The 17,267-nt window shown below is 45.9% G+C and overlaps 1 protein-coding gene across 1 annotated transcript; it reads right to left on the minus strand.

Moving 5' to 3' along the window:
• Positions 1-4,877: 4,877 nt before the first annotated feature.
• Positions 4,878-16,887, minus strand: NRBP2 (nuclear receptor binding protein 2). The gene is made up of 18 exons (XM_074262337.1): positions 16,660-16,887; positions 15,012-15,134; positions 14,815-14,916; positions 14,472-14,561; positions 14,281-14,321; positions 13,780-13,874; positions 13,636-13,659; positions 13,443-13,526; positions 13,183-13,238; positions 12,823-12,918; positions 7,681-7,813; positions 7,295-7,397; positions 7,079-7,129; positions 6,827-6,962; positions 6,280-6,333; positions 6,114-6,177; positions 5,755-5,810; positions 4,878-5,590 (listed from the first exon to the last, which is right to left on the minus strand). The coding sequence occupies exons 1-18, from the start codon at positions 16,771-16,773 to the stop codon at positions 5,522-5,524; spliced, it is 1,491 nt and encodes a 496-aa protein (XP_074118438.1). The 5' UTR covers positions 16,774-16,887; the 3' UTR covers positions 4,878-5,521.
• Between the last annotated feature and the right edge of the window lie 380 nt (positions 16,888-17,267).

Consider the following 17,267-nt stretch of genomic DNA (forward strand, 5'->3'; position numbering starts at 1 on the left):
TCATCTGTAAAAGGAGAGGGTTGGATTCAATGGCCTCTGGGGTTTCTCCCAGCTCTCAATTTATGATGTAAATATCCTTGTTAATTTGCCCTACAAACTTGCTATTATCTACAAATCTGATAAGCAGCAATCCCTCCAACATTCATTCAAGTAATTGTTAATATAAGGTGAAAAGTATAGATGAAAAAATAAAAGAGCTACCCTGAAAAGTTTGTCCCCCCATTCTTTCTGAGCAAACTTGGTATGTCCACCTCCTTTTCTCTCACTCTCTTTAACTCTGCATCTGGCTGCCAGCCTCATCATTCAACTGAAACTGCTCTCTCCAAAGTTATCATGATCCCATAAATGACAAATCTAACGGCCTGCTCTCAATATTCATCACTCAATGTCTCTGCAGCCCAGATCACCGTCTTTTCTTCAATCGTTTCTTCTGTTTAGGTTTTCAAGACTGCTAATTTTAGACTCCTCTCACCTCTCTTATGGAACAGTCTCCTTTGCCAGATCTTCATCCAGGTCCTGCCCACTAACTATAGATGTTCTCCAATCCTCTATGCCAGACCCTTTTCTCTTCTATTATTCCTTCACCTGGTGTTCTCATCGGCTCTCATTGGATTCAATGATAACTTTTAGATAATTCTCAACTTTATATATACCTGGTTCTAACCTCCCATCTCACTTTTCCAACTATTGATTAGATATCTCAGATTGAATGTCCCATAGATACCTTTAGTTCAAAATATCCAAAACTACTTATTTTTCCTTCCTCTTCTAACTTCTCTAACACTGTCCTCCATCACTCAGGCTTGCAATTTGTCATCCTTAACTTCTCATACTCTGACCACCACTACCACTACCCCCACACAAAAAATATGATAAACTTACTATGTGCCAAGTGAAGACAGGAATTCTAAAAATCCTTGCTCACAATCGCATGAGAAAGACAACACATAAAAGGAAGCTGAAAAAGTGAGGGGGAAGTGTGGGTTTCTCTGGGCTTGTGGGAGCTCCTTGCTTATATGCTGTAGTACACACTGAGTACACACCATTTCATCACTAGGAAACCATTATTTGTTGTAGGATTAAATCAATGCTAAATTAGATTTAACCATTGTCTCAATTCCACTCAGTTCTGGCCCATAACATCTCCTTGGAGAGTCAGATCATCATACTGAATTAGATAATTATTGTCTCTATTCATTCCAGTGACTTAGCACCTCGTAAAATCCTGACAGGGAAGTGCCAGAGGGTAGTTGGGATAAGTCATGATGAAGATGATGGGAGTTAAAACCTAGCAGAATAGTTGATGGCAAATGAAGAAGTGTCTAATATTTTGATCTCTCTGTAAAGAACCTGTCCTGAGGGAGGTTTTTCTGGGAGTTTTGTTTGTTTTTTGCTTTATCCTCCAACCCTCCAATCAGTCAGAAGGAACTTGCTAATATGGCATTTTAGCAAAGCTGAAACAATCTCCATGATTACAAATTTCCTGGCAAGTTTATCCTGAGCATGAAGTTGTAACCAAGCAAAGTAGCTGTTAGAAAATGTAATCTGTTGGAAAGTCCTGTTCATAATTCTGTAGTAGTATCTTTTTATAGGTCGTTTTCTTCTGATACTGAAGTGATGCTGTCCCTTATAACTTCATGCCTGGACTATTGCAGTTAGCCTACTGATTAGTCTTCTGGCCACAAGCCTCTTCTCACTCCAGTCTATCCTCCAGTTGGCTACCAGAGCAATCTTTCTAAAGCATAGGCTTGACTCATCCCAACTACTTAAAATATACTCCAGTGGATTCCTATTACCTTTAGGATCAACTATGAAATCCTGTTTGGCATTTAAAATCCTATGTAACCTGGACCTTTCCTACTTTTCTTCCTTTACCTTATAGCCCATTTTTTCTTTTTTTTTTTTCTATTAATTTTTATAATTATAAATTTTTGACAGTATATATGCATGAGTAACTTTTGTTTATAACTTGTATTCATTTTTCCAGATTTTCCCCTCCCTCCCTCTACTCCCTCCCCTAGATGACAGGCAATCCCATACATTTTACATGTGTTACAGTATAACCTAGATACAATATATGTGTGTAAATCCAATTTTCTTGTTGCACATTAAGTATTGGATTCTGAAGGTATAAGTAACCTGGGTAGATAGACAGTAGTGCTAACAATTTACATTCACTTCCCAGTGTTCCTTCTCTAGGTGTAGTTGTTTCTGTCCATCATTGATCAACTGGAAGTGAGTTGGATCTTCTTTATGTTGAAGATATCCACTTCCATCAGAATACATCTTCATACAGCATTGTCGTTGAAGTGTATAATGATCTCCTAGTTCTGCTCGTTTCACTCAACATCAGTTGATGTCTCTCCAAACCTTTCTGAATTCATCCTGCTTGTCATTTCTTACAGAGCAATAATATTCCATAACCTTCATATACCATAATTTACCCAACCATTCTCCAATTGATGGACGTCCATTCATCTTCCAATTTCTAGCCACTACGAAAAGAGCTGCCAAAAACATTTTGGCACATACAGGTCCTTTTCCACTCTTTAGTATTTCTTTGGGATATAAGCCCAATAGCAGCAATGCTGGATCAAAGGGTATGCACAGTTTGATAACTTTTTGGGCATAGTTCCAGATTGCTCTCCAGAAAGGTTGGATTCTTTCACAACTCCACCAACAATGCATCAGTGTCCCAGTTTTCCCACATCCCCTCCAACATTCATCGTTATTTGTTCCTGTCATCTTAGCCAATCTGTCAGGTATGTAGTGGTATCTCAGAGTTATCTTAATTTGCATTTCTCTGATCAGTAGTGATTTTATAGCCCATTTTTTCAAACTTCAGCTAAAATCCTCCCTTTAAGAAACCTTTCCTGATTTACCTTAATGCTAGTACTTTTCCTTTACACTGTAAATATCAGATTTGCACATAAGTGCATATTGCTTCCCTCATCAAAATGTGAGCTCTTCCACAGAGGGATTTTTTCATTTCTCTGGACCTTTACCGTAATGCCTGGCATATTTTAAGTGCTTAATAAAATGCTAGTTGACTGATTTGTTAATGACTGAATTTTCCCCCTACCTCTCTAGCAAAATTGCTTACCTCCCAGAACTCAGCAGTACAACTGACTATCCCATTATGAGGCTTGCCAGGAGCACTTTGAGATGTGAGGAAATCATATGGTACAATATTCTATAGATATCGAAGGATTAATTTGTGAAGATGCTATTTAATAATATTGCCCACAATGATGCTTCACCCAGAGTGGTCAGGACTTTTGTGAAGCCTCTGGGAAAGCAGAATCTGGGAGAAATACATGCTACAAAGACTGTATATCACTCGTGTCAGGAAAACAGGATAGTCAAGAGTTCAAATAGGAAGAAACACTTGTGTACTGTATTTGATGTGTTGTCAGAAATGTGATGTGTGGGAAATGAGTGTAAACTGTGAGCATTGTTTTTTTGTTTTGTTTCTCTTCCCAGATTATTTTTACCTTCTGAATACAAGCCTTCCTTTGCAACAACAACAACAAAATTCGGTTCTGCACATATATATTGTACCTAGGATATACTATAAGATTTTTAATATGTATGGGAATGCCTGCCATCTAGGGGAGGGGGTGGAGGGAAGGAGGGGAAAAATTTGGAACAGAAGGGAGTACAACAGATAATGTTGAAAAAAAAATTACCTATGCATATGTACTGTCAAAGAAAATGTTATAATTATAAAATTAATTTTAAAAATTACAAAAAAAAAAAAAAAAAGAAATGTGATGTGGCTGCCTAAGATTAATGATTTTGGGTAGAATTTAGCTAATAATGTTAGTTAGCATTTCTGTAGTGCTTTCTAAGTGTCAGATACTGTGCTATCCATTGTGCCACTAGCTATGTTTAGGACCAGAATGAAGATGATTCTTCAATGGAACTGAGCCATGGTGGTCAGACCACATCTATGGCATTGTGGTCAGTTCTTGGAGCCATGCTTTAGGAAAGGAATTGCCAAAAGAGCAAATTCAGAGGGAAACGGGCTCCTCTGCAGCTCTGGCTAAAATATTGACAATTTTACATTGCAAGGAGTCACATCCTGGCTTAATATAAGGAAAACCTTCCCAATAATCAGATTTGTCTAAAAGAGGGCTGCTTTGGGTGGTAATAAACCTCTTGTCACTACAAGTCTTCAAACTGTACTTGTCAGAGACCCAGCAGATGAGGCTTCATGCTCATAGATAGGCTGAACTAGAAGACTTGACCTCTGCAGCTTTAGGATCCTTTCAACTTCTTCACAATGAGGAGTTGTGCTTTTTATTTTTATCTTCCCTGGTGACACTTAGTGTGTGCTAGGCACACAGAAGGTCCTCAACATGCACAATTTTTATCTCTGTTCAGACCTGTACTTTCAGAAAAGCCTCCATTACTGCCCATCAGAAACTAGGGTGTAATTCAGAGTTACCTGGGAGCGCTGGAGGTTGAACTGACTCACTGATGTCCTGCTAACGGCATGGGTCAGAGGCAGTTCCAAAATGCAGTTCTTCCTGCTCTACCCACTGTACTACACTGCTTCTCTTCCTACACTAGATGCCAGATTTTAAATACTTTTAACAAGCAGCCTGTAATGTGCAAAGGGCAAGAATGAGCACTTGCCAGTGTCTCTTGAGAAAATGGAGACCTAAAGATTAGGTGGTTTGGTGGAGGAGACAGTGTATGGCAAAGCTGAAGCCAGCATTCAGGTCTGCTGAATCTCAGATCCAACCTCCTTACTCTGTTCCATCACCTGCTTGGAACTGACCCTGGATTGCAGTTTCCCCATCCCCAGGAGCCCTTTTTCCTCCCTCTACTGACCCTCCATCTGATCCCCCAGAAGAATGGCAGGCTTATGATCCGTGCAGGTACGTTGTTTATTCATCATCCCATGAACAATACACGGGACACCCCCTTGTGAATGAAAGAAAAGGGGGAGGAAAAGGACACCATTGGTTTGTCAGGGAGAAGGACAAGCCCCCTTATCCCTCAGGATAGACCCCGAGCCCACAGAAGTGGATAGAATGATGGGGCCAAAGGCATCCCAAGTGTGCCACACAGAAGCCTGGAGAGGGAATGGGTTCTGAGGGAGGGGGAGGTGTTGGTCCCAAATAGATGTGTGCGTTGGGGGAAAGGGGAAGGGAATAGGAATTCAATGGCTGAAATTATTTGGGAGGGGGGTGGGGGACAAAGGGAGTCTAATCCCTGCCAAGTCTTTCACCAAGGAGGAAGCATCAGGTATACCCCCTTCCCATCTCCTCTGGGGACACTCCCACCCACCTCTGCCTCACTTTATCACTCTCTTAGCCAATTCCAGTAGCATAACCCTATATCCCCCATCCCCATTCCCAAGTCCCTTTCAGAGTTGGGGAGCAGCAAATTGTGGCCCTGGGCTGGGACAGGATGTGAACTTCCTGTGCCCTTGAACTCCTGGGTAATATTTGGGGAATGCTTCCCAGGCTACAGGAAGAAGGGGCCCAGCAGGTAGACAATAGGGCCCAGATCAGGGTGGGGCTGAACGATATTTGTGGAAGGTACTCTCCAGAAAGGCAGCCAGTTTTTCACAATCATCCTGGGGGAAATGGGATGAGGGACAGCCATGGGGAAGAAGATAGGGGAAGGAGATGTTTTCATCTCCTCCCCCTAAAGCCCATTCATCCCCATGGTCCTTTTCCACCCCCAGCCCCTCCTATTCTGGGGCCCTGTGCAGGCTCCTTCATACCCCTCCCCCCTCACCTCATGAATGAAGCCATAATGAACCAGCTCTGTAGCTAGATCCTTGGAACTGTCAGCTGGAGGGAGCAGAAAATAGAGTAAGGCCCCTTCCCACCCTGCCAAATTCCCCCTGGAGCCACTTCCCAGGGCATACCAGACAGAAATGGGGGAGGGGGAGAGAAAGTGCCAACCCTGAGCCAGGGAACTCAGAAGCTAAGCTGAGATTGGGCAGGAGCAGAGCCAAGGAGCCCACCGCCAAGCCTGGGCTGGGAGGAAGGAGAAGGACAAGGGAAGGAAGAGGAGGAGAGCTGTGGGTAAGAGAGGCAAGGGCAAGCAAGGGGCAGAGCCAGGCATGAGAAGGGGAGGGGCAAAGTGCCTACTTGGCAGGAGATCATAGCTCAGTTGTCGGTGTAACTTGTCTTCCAGGACCAGGAGCAGAGTGAGCTAAAGAAATGGACAAAGAGTCAGGCCAGGGATTGCAGAGCAGGGGCCAGTCTTGTGAGGGCTGGGAAGCCCTGGGTGACTGCTCCCTTGGACCCCACTTACGTGCCACTGAGCTCTGTCCTCATTCATCTCCATGTTGCACTGCATTTGCACAACCTGAGGGGGAAGGAAGTAGAGAAGTCACTGTCCTCCCCACCCCCTGCTGTTCCCCTTCCCCTCCTGGTGGACTTCTTTTCACTAGAGGTATTCAAACAAGGACGGGTGATTCTTTGTCAGTTAGAGGTAGTTGAAAGGACTTTGCAAACTTCTAACTCCAACTCCTAGGACTCTTAGGCAGCTAGATGGCGCCCCAGAGCACAGGCCTGGAGTTCGACTCCTCTTCCCAGCCCTCAGCTCCTGATCGTGGACCCCCGTCTCACTCACCCTTTGCCTTCGTTTCCTCATCCGTAAGCCCCCCAGTATCTTTGCCAAGAAAACTCCAAATGGGGTCACAAAGGGTCGAACTCAAGAGAAAAATAACCGAACCAGTATTCCAGTAAAGGGACCAGATGCTGATATGATCAAGGGGCTTTCCTAGGGGGAGGGGGCTGGACTAAATGCCTCCGAGGTCCCCTCTAGCTCTGAGGTTCTGGGATCCTCCCAAGCTCACCTTCCTGGTCTCCACATCAAAAGGCTCTGGGGTGGGGGTCTTAGCTTTTCGGGCATCCTCGGGAGGAGGGGCCAGCACTCGGGGAAGTCCCAGGGGCCGGGAGGCAGCGAAGTTCATGAGTGGGTAGATCCCATTCCTGGGGAGGCAGGGAAAGGTCAAACTATGACAGTGAATTCACTAACTTCTCTCCCCTCCTATGTCTTCTCCTACCCCACCCTGCTTATCCAAAGTTCCAGGTAGCTCCCCCCTTACCTGACATCTTCCAGGAACTTGTCCAACTCTAAGAAGGAGACCTCAGAGTACCTAGTGGAAAGGAGAGACAGGTAAGGGAAGGACACATGCTCAAAGAAAGATGAAGTGTCCTCAGAGACAAGAACAGATCTCAACTTCCCCCTCTCCCTTCTGAGTAATCGGGACCTCTCAGAAAAAAAAAAAAAAGAGATGGAAAGGAATGGGAAAAATACTCACCGCCACTGAACTCTTGGCCGGCCAGTCCGATGAATCTCAGCCATTACCATGTTGAGATCTATCACTTTCGTCTTTTCCTCTACCACATTTTCTGGCATCAGGTCTGAAGAGGCCTCATATGGTTACTCACACAGGTCATCAGTACTCCCTGCCAACTCATACGTGCCAACCAAATACCTTCCCTAGCTTCAATCACTCTTTCACTTAAGTGCTGGGGACCAAAATCTACCCCCAGGCCCCACTCATTCTTACAAGCGCAGCCCACTCCTTCCCCCCATATCCATCCGCTCCAGATACTCACGCACACACCCCTACCCACCTACAATGGATGCCTTCCATCCCTGGATCATTCCCAAAAGCATTTCTCCATGCTCAGGGTCACTCACATTGGTGCTGGATGAAACAATGGGCCGCCAAGAGCTTCAGTGAGTGAACTTCAAAGAGCACTCGGTGGAAGAGAAGGTTGTGAGCAGAGGGTCGGCAGGCTGGGTCCAAGACAAGGCACGACAGGATGAACTCCTGGGAGGAGCAGAGGAAGGAAAGCTGAATAGTGAGACATTAGGAAAGCTTTAATGAATTGGGAAGGCAAAGAGAATGAAACAAAAGAATTTCAATTCCTTCTGAGATAGATTTGTCTTCCTCAAAGACCCAATGTTGGCATTCATGAGCACTTGCCTTTCCCTTCTGAGTATGTGTTCATGAGTAAAAGGTAGGAGGAACTGAGATGAAACCATCCTTAAAGTCCAGGCACAGTCAGGCAGCTACAGAGAGACTGGGCTATTCCCACACCCTCTCTCAGAAGGAGAATTTAGGAAACTCAGAGAATGAACCAAGCTCTCTTCACTATTTCATGAATCTAACAGGTGGCACAGTAAACAATTTGGAGCCAGTCAGGAAGACAGTTTGGATTTTGCCTCTGACACTTTCTGTATGACCCTGGGCCAGGTACTTAACCTTAAATTTAGCCTCTTTCCTCATCTGCAATATTGCAATAAAAATATCTAATTCATATGCCTGTGGTGAGTGTCAAACAAAAATAATGTTTGTTTTGCAAACCTTAAAGCATTGTATAGATGTTAAGTATTACTATTATGGTTAGAGATTTCGTAAGAACACTTGTACTTTTGTAACTCTCCCCAACTACATATCACTGTAGCATACTGGAAAGAGCCTCCAATTTGGAGTCAGAGGCCCAAGTTCGACCAATCATGTAACCTAGGGAGAAGATAGGAATGAAGGAGACATCATGGTTTAGGAGAAAGAATGTTAGACTTGGAGACGGGAAGACCTTTTGGTGTTTCTCAACAATTCACTTTTGGCATCTATTATTCATGTGGCCACAGACAAGTCTTTAATCCTGAGCTTTAGTTTTCTCATTTGTAAAATGAGGAGACTAGCACCTGTAGTACTACCTCACCCCCATTGTTGAGAAAATTATGTAAAAAGCTTTGCAACTTCTCCAAGTCTCTATAAATAGTAGCCATGGATATCATCACTGTTTCTTGGAGCCTCAGTTTACTCCTTACAAAGTGATTTTAACCTTTATACTCTCCGCCTCAATAGGATTAATATGTAGTAGATTCTAGATGCCAACAGAGGTAACAGTGTTCAGATAGAGGGTGATCCAAGTACAATTAGGAAACCTAAGTGTAAATCCCAGAACTAACACTTACCATGTGGCCAAGGGCAAATTACTTCCCTCCCTGAAGCGGTTTCCCTTCTCTATAAAATAGCACTGTCACCTGTCCAGTCTTCCTTTGTGGGGCTGTCATGAGGACGGCCCTTGTTTTATAAAAGGGCTAGACAAATGGCAAAGGGAGGGGGGCTGCAGCTTTAAGTCAATGCTTTTGGAGTTCTTCTTGGCTCACAGGTGAGCATTTGCTATATCATTCATTAGATAATTCTAGGGATATTGCACAAAAGGCATTCTAGATCAATTAAGACACAATGGGAAGAGGGCAAAAAGCTGGGAACAAAGCAGACGCTCATCAACTGAGGAATAACTCATGGCTCAGGAGTGGTATAGAATATTACAGGACTTCAATACTACTATTACTATTACTACTAACCTGCATTTATAGAGTACTTGAAAGTTTGCAAAGTGCTTTACTTATGCTACCTCATTAGATTCTTGCAACAAGCCTATGAAGTAGATTATTATTCCCACTTCAAAGATGAAGAAACTGAGGCTAAGAGGAGTTAAGGGATTGCTCGGATTCACAAGGAAGGAATCTAACCCTTCCTGACTCCAAGTCTAGTATCAATCTATGTGATCTAGTTACTCACAAGAAATGAATAAAATGAATATAGAGAAGTATAGGAAGATCTGTATTAACTGATGCAAGTAAGTAGCACCATGAAACAATATACATAACGACTAAATGGAAAGGACAAAATAATCAAAAATGGAATGCCAAAAAATTATAATGACCTTCTTTGAAAAGGTGGGGTAACCAAAGATATTAAATGCATTGGATGTCAGACTTTTCTAGTATGTTGGTTAGTGTTGTAGAACTTATTTTTCTTTCCATTTTTTTTTTCAAATTTTATCATAAGAGGCAGTTCTCTAGGAATGAATGGGGAAGAAACATAGAAAGTGTAACCAAAAAAAACAAAAAACCCAAATTTTATATTTAAAAACAAAAAGAAAAGAAGACATGGAAACGAGGAAAAGAGATGCCAAACGTCACCAGGGATGCCAAAACTGTAGAGAGACTGACACATTCTCACAGCCCCTACATGAGATCCCAACCAAAAAAAGACTATGCCAAAGAAAAAAAGGTACTCAAACAATCACAAAATCATGATGGGGAGGGGCAAACCCTCAGGCCTTGCTATTTCTGGGTCACTTTATAAAACATCCTTAACCAAGTATCTCATTATTTCCTTTTGGACAAGACATACAAATAGAGACAGAATATTAACAAGATTAGGTAGATTGGGTGACCAATCACTAACAGATCAATGTTTCCCTTCCCTCATCCCTCCCTCTCTCTCTCTCTCTCTCTTCTTCCTCTCCCCACTTCACACATTCACACATACATACACACACCATATCCAAGATTTATCACTTGTCAAGTCTACCTTCCCTTCTCTCTTCTCAGAAGACTATACCATCTAAATCAGACTCTCATTGATTCTCATTTGGACTACTACAATAGCCTCCCAATTGGTTTCCCATCTTCAAATATTTCCCCTTTCTTATCCATCCTCTACACAACTGACATATTGAAAATTTAAAAAGTATTAATTGAACCATATCATTCTTCTGCTTAGTAAATTCAGTGGCACCCTACTACATTTAGACTCAAGGATTAAGCTCCTCCATCTGACATTTAAAACCCTTCACATCCTGGCTCCAATTTCCCCTTCTGGGCTTCCAACCAAACTGTCATCCTTGCTGTTCCACCCAAGTGACATTCTTTTCTGTTTCTGAATCTTTGAATTGGCGGTGCTTCCTGACTGATAGCAGCCTCTTCTGCTAGTACCCAGCATTATAAATTAATTTGTATGGTTTACGCTGGATTTACTTATTCATTCACACAAATGTTGTCTCCTCCACTAGAATATAAGCTTTTTAAGGGCAGAGACAATTTCATTTTTTGGTTTTAATATTGCCACCCTGGAAAACAGTACTTGGCACTTAAGAAATGCTTATTGATTGACTAACTGAATATCAATTTGTAGGAATGCCTTGGGGATCCATCTTGGACCCTCTAAAGATTAACAATTTGATCAATAACTTAGATTTGCAGATGACAGAAAACCAGTAGGGCCAGATAACACTTAGGATTCAAAAAGCTCTTAAAAGAAAAAGGAATCAAATCTAAAAAGATGAAATTTGATGGATATAAATTTTAAGTTGTACAGTAAGGTTAAAAAAAATCAATTTAACAAGTATAACAAGTATAAGGCAGGGAAAAGATATGATCAGACAGTAGAGTTCAACTGAAAAAGATCTCTAGGTTTTAAGCTCCTTAAGACTAGGGATTGTATCCTTTATTCAGTCTTGTAGTTTTAGTGTTCAGCTCCAATCTTGTAACATAACAGGGGTTTACTAAGTCACTGCTCCAGGAATGAGAGCAGTGTAACAAGGTGGCAATATAAAAAAGTTACTTGAGATAATGGGGTCATTGGTTCACATCTAGGAAAATAGAACTATAAAGCTAAAAGTAACCTAGAGGAAAAAGGCACTGGACTAAGGAGTGGGAAACCTGGATTCAGATACCTGCTCTTGATACTTAATAGCTGTGGGATCACGCCAAAAAATAACATTTGCACGTCAACCCTGATAATATTGTTGTGAGGGGAATACTATGTAAACCTAAACATGTTACAGAAACAGTTATTAAGTGCCTAACAACAAGGGAAGGGAGCATTCATTTCCCTACTTAACTGATATAAAATGAAAAGAAAATGGGCCACAATGGAAGCCATGATTTTGCTCATGGATTCTAGGCAGATTTCATCGGGCTGGCTCCCCAGAACAAGAGCTTAAGACATACCTGATAAATCAAAGCCAACTTTAAGAAATAGAAAGGTCTTTTAGAGAGGCAAGCAACAAGAAGGATGAGAGTAAGGCTTGACATTCTAGGGGAGGGAGTGTCTCTAACATGTATATTGATGGCCTGGGGGTGGAGGATCGAGTCTCCTTCAATCCCAGTAGGAAATAACTGTTCTTCAACATGTAGGCTTGGGAGGGGGACCCCCAAAAGGGGGTCTTCACACTGAGTACAAGATCTAAGGCCCACAGGAAAAATCTGGGGTCCAGACTTCTCCATGTTATCAGGAGTTGTCTTGTCAGGGACTGTAGGAAAAGAACTATGGAGTCAGGCAAGGATTGAGAGAGAATGGCCATCATGGGAAATACCTAGGCCACAATATGTATTCTTAAATAAGGGTAGGCAAAAGACAGCTAGGTGGCGCAGTGGCTAGAACATAGACCCCAGATTCAGGAAGCTCAGAGTTCAAATTAGATCTCAGACATTTACTTTGTGACCCTAAGTCATTTAACCGCAAATGCCTTGGCATGCAGCCTCACCCTCCCACCCCAATAAGGCCAGGCAGTAAAAAGAGTTGCCCTTGACCACTGAATGATCATACAGAGATCCAGGACAGTAACATCAAAAGCCGGCACATAAGTGTACATACTAATTTTTCAGCAAATAATAAATCATATGAATCCTACAGAAAGGCTATATATGTGACCTGGGGGCTGGGTTGCTGGGTCAGACTGGAATCTCGGGAGCTGGGCTGTGTGACCTTAAGCAAGCAACATAATATCTCTGGGTTTCTTTCTCTGAAAAATGAGAGGATTGGACCAGATGCCCTTTAAGGTTCTTTCTAGACCTTAATCTATGATTTCTGACTACTATGACCCCCTTGTAGACATTCTACAATGTTGGCAATCAGGAAGAAACTCCACAGGGAAAGAGAAAAGCAAAGCCGAGTTTGACACCAAATAAAATATATGGCTGGTGGAATGGGGAAAAATGTCAAGGAAGAAATGAGAGGGGGCGTAGATTTACCCGCATATTAGGGTCACTCAGGGAATGACGGGCACGGGCAATGGCCTCTTCAGTCACTCGGGTGTCCCCATTGGACTGGATTTCTAGCACAGCCATCTGAAAAGGGAAGGACATCAAAGACAGAGGCTAAGTTGCTCTCATTCAGCGTAAGAGAGAAATAGGGAAAGCAGGGGCAGGAAGCGGGATGGGAGGGCGGGTGTGGCAGTTTAAGAAGAGGTAGGAATGACCAAGGACTCTGCTCAGGGTGAGGAAGGAGGGTGGAGGATCCTAAGGAGGGACTGGAAAAGGCATGCTGGGTAGGAAGGGTAGGAGTGAGCAAGAAGGCCATGCTGGGAAGACCAGGGGGAGGGGGGCCAATACCTCCAGTGCACACATCCCGAAGGAAAAGATGTCCACAGCTGTCCCGTCAGCAACCTCTGAAATCGAGGAAGCAAGGGTGGGGGAGGTGGGATGTATACCACAGGGTCAAAATTCAAGGAGGTCTCACAGAGTCAGGGATCAAGGGAGATGGTGCAGGTACTAAAAGGGTTAGGGGGATGAGAATAAGGGAGTGGACGTGAAGAACTGTAAGGAAAGAGGAGATCTGGAAGACAGCCCTAGGGGTCCCAGTGGTCACTCACGGCCATACTCCGGGGGAAAAAAATGCAAGTTTCGCTGCTCCTCTCGCTCAATGCGTATGGGGCTACGGAGATCATCTGGAATTGCTGGAGAGAGCAGATTGAGAGACTGAAGGTGGATCCGAAGGACTTTCCCCAACAAGTACTTGATCTACCCCCATCTACTCCCACCCACCCATCCTTGTCTTAAACTCACCATTGGAGAATACCCTATGCCAAACTGAGGGAGAAAGAGAGAAAAACATGAATGGGTGGGGGGGAGGAGCAGAGCCAGCAAAAAGAGGTTTTCCCTCTTTTTTTGCTCTCCCTCCACTTCTCTGGTCCCCCAGTCCAGCCTCACCAGAACCAATCTTGATTAAGCCATTGTGCTGGATGAAGATGGTGTCACTGGTCAAGTTGCCATGAATGATGGGAGGGCTGCACGAGTGAAGAAAGCTGAGGGGACATGAGGCTTAGAGTCAGAAAAAGCCAGAGACCAGGGGATATAGTATTAAAAAGGATTGTATGTTTCAAGGGTAGGGTTTCAAATCTATGATTTCACTGGTGTGAAGAACTCCTAGTGCAGAAACTTTATCAGTGCAGATTGGCAACTCATCTGTAACATTTTATTTCAGAGTTTTCTGGAGCACTAGAACTTCAAGTGACTAGCCCATAGTCACATGGCTTGTATTTGTCAAAAAAGAAATTAGATACTGGAAAAAATAAAAGACTGAAGGGAGGAGATAGGGGACTAAAAGCCAAGGGGGTGGATGGACTAGAGGGGTGAACTGGGGATATGAAATGAGGTGAGGAAAACACAAAGTATGTGTGTGTGTGTGTGTGGGGGACAGAGTCGCCTCACCTGAGAGCAGACAAAATCTGTGTACACCAGCGTTTCCAGGCCTAGGGGCAGAGGGAAGAAGAGGGCTTCAGGGAAATAAGGCTCATTCTCCACTGGGCACCAATTGACAAGTTAAAATCCTCTGAGCCCAGATACTGCTAAATAGTACGTTCCTCAACACCAACAGCCCCCTCCCCCCATATCCTCCATACCCGGGCATTCATAGCCTTGTGGTTTTTTTTCGTCTTCTTCAAAAACTGCTTGAGGCTGCCTGAAGAGACATACTCAGTGATGAAGATCACCTAGATGGATAAGACGGAGTTCAGGTCTACATATTCTCCTCCCCAGAGATCCCCCCACCAACCCTTGACAGTGAGGAATGACCCACAGGAGGAGGTTAATGAGCAGCAGGAGGAATTTAGATGGCAGGCTAGTCTTGTCCCTCCCCACCCATTGCCTCAAAGACAGGGGGAGGGAAGGGACAGGGGTGGGACAGGGTCCAGCCTAGAATAGGACAAGAGGTAGGTTCTGTACTAGACATGATGCTGGGCTTACCCGGGCCTTGGATTCTGGCGTGTCCAGCCAGTACTTGTGCAGTTTGACAATGTTGGGATGGTCCACAAGCACCAGCTGTTCAAACATGGTCTGGATCTTCTCCTAAGGGATCAGAGGGTGGAGGGAGAGTTGAAGCATAGACAGGAGGCAAAAGATAGAATCAGTGGATGCTGGGGGTGAGTGGGGTGAGAGGTCACCTCATGAGCCTTAAAGGCCTTTCTGTCCGTGAAGTGCAGCTCATTCCACACAACCTCCACACCCTCCTCAGTATCCATGGCTAGGAAAGTGCTCTGGATCCCTGGCATGTTGCCCTGGTTGACCTGGGGAGGGAATGGGATTATTCATGGTAACAGAAGCCAGGACTGTACAAGGCAGGGGCCTGGCAGGTTAGGGGCTCAAGCTTCGCTCCGTGAGGTGTGGTTATGAAGGGGGCCAGGCAAGTCATGGATCAGGGCCAAGGGGAGGGGAATTGGACAAGCTGGGCAAAGACACAGGCCCATGCCAGCCCCACCCCCCTTCCCTTCCCTGGCCCCCTTGGGTCACACAAAGGCTCCTCTCATCTCTAGGCTGGACTCAGAAGGGAAGGGGAGGGCAGAGGAGGGAACAGAGCTGTCGCCTGATCCAAAAGGGAAGGCTAAAATAACTGAGGAACAGGGGTCCATTTGGTCCCCTAAGATACTATCTAGCATCTTAAATATCTAAGAACTTGACTTTCACCCAGAATGCTTCCAAAGAGGTGGCTTCTGATGAAGTCCCATCTCCCCTTCAACCCCCCCCAAAAAAAACTACAAGCTTTCCTTAGAGCCCAGGGACTTGGAAAACAGCAGAAGAGGATTAATGAAACTAGGAATGCCCCACTCCCCCAGCCTGTGGCAGATACCCCCTCCCCAACGTGATACTGTGGCCCTTTGCCTTGGTATATGATACACAGGAGTGGGGGGGAATGAAGCCTTTTTCCTAGTCCCCCTTTCCTCCCTTCACTGAGAGACCCCCGACCCCTTTCTCCCTTTGCTCTAAAGGGACTGAGACAAAAAGTAGGGGCCTTACTAAGAGTCTTCATCCCACCCCACTACAGTACTGCGCAGTTCCTCCTTGTACAGGCTGAAAAAAGGTATCTGTCCCTGCTCTCCCCCAACTCTAATAGGAGAACGTGTCCGTCTGCCTGTCTCCTCTGGGTCTAAAAGGAGTGAGGCAAAAAGTAGGGGCCCCACAGGGCTCAGCAAAAGGGAGCTCGTGTGGGACTAAGGAATCAGGTCCTGGGCACTGAGCCAAAGCAGACAGAAGATCCCCATCCCCCGGAGCCCCTCAGGGCCCCACCCCGCCTCCCCACAGTGGCAGACTTCTGCAGCTGGTCCCCTCCAACAGATAACACTTTGAACCCCCCCCCCCCGCCCCAAAAGCACAGCAAATAGCAGCTACTTTTTCTCCTATCTCTCGACCCGCCGCCTCAGTGCCCTCAACTATCCCTGGGTACCTACTGACCCCTATACATAAATCCAAAGACCGGGGAGAAGCCCTGGATCCCTCCCACTCAGCCGCTTTAGTCCGACAATTTCCTTTTCACCAAGGGATCTAATGTCCCCGCCCAAGAACCCTCGGGGTCCCAGTATCTCCCCCTAGCCTCAGGCTCACGTGGCCCCTGGGTCCTAGTGTCTCCCTTTCCCAGAGCTCCTCGTTCACAGCCCAGGCCCCACGAACCCCCAGGTTCCTAGGGACTCCACGAGGCCGCCCCCCAGACAGCCCCCTTTCCAGGATCCGTTCCTAACGCTCGCGCCCCATCTGGGCCAAGTCCTTCTCAGTCCCAGGCCGTTCGGCCGCTCCCAGCCCCGGGGGCCCGGGCCCCACCTGCTCCCGGCGCTTCTGCCAGCGGCCGCACGGACTCTCTTCCAGGATCTCACTCTCGTCCTCGCTCTCGTCCTCCCGCTCCCGGCCCCGCCGCGCCGGCTCCGGGGCCGCCATGGCTGCGGCCGCCCGAGGAGCGGTGCGGGGCCGGGGGCCGGGACCCGGGCTAGCGCCGGCGCGGGCCAGGCCGAAGGCTCGGCGGGCTCTGCTCGCTGACGGTCACGGTCTCGGCCACGGCCACGGCCACGGCCACGGCCAGAGCCCCGCCCCTCCGTCTCCTGGATCCCCTCTGGGCTCCGCTTGCAACGCTTCGGGTCGCAGCTGCAGCGGGGCCGAGGCGGGAGCTTGGGAGAGGCTGCGGAGCTCCGCCCTCCGGGTCCCGCCCCTCGGGGTCCGCCTCGGGCTGGCTAGAGCACTTCGTCCCGCCCCCGGAGCGGCCCGAGACCCCCTCCCATTGGCCATCCCCAAGCCCGCTGCCCCACCCTTGTGTTTTACACACACACACACACACACACACACACACACACACACACACACACACACACACACACACACACACACACACACACACACACACACACACACACACACACACACACACACACTCACAC

The sequence above is a fragment of the Sminthopsis crassicaudata genome, chromosome 1 (assembly GCF_048593235.1).
Source record: "Sminthopsis crassicaudata isolate SCR6 chromosome 1, ASM4859323v1, whole genome shotgun sequence".
In the NCBI taxonomy this organism is placed as follows: domain Eukaryota; kingdom Metazoa; phylum Chordata; class Mammalia; order Dasyuromorphia; family Dasyuridae; genus Sminthopsis; species Sminthopsis crassicaudata.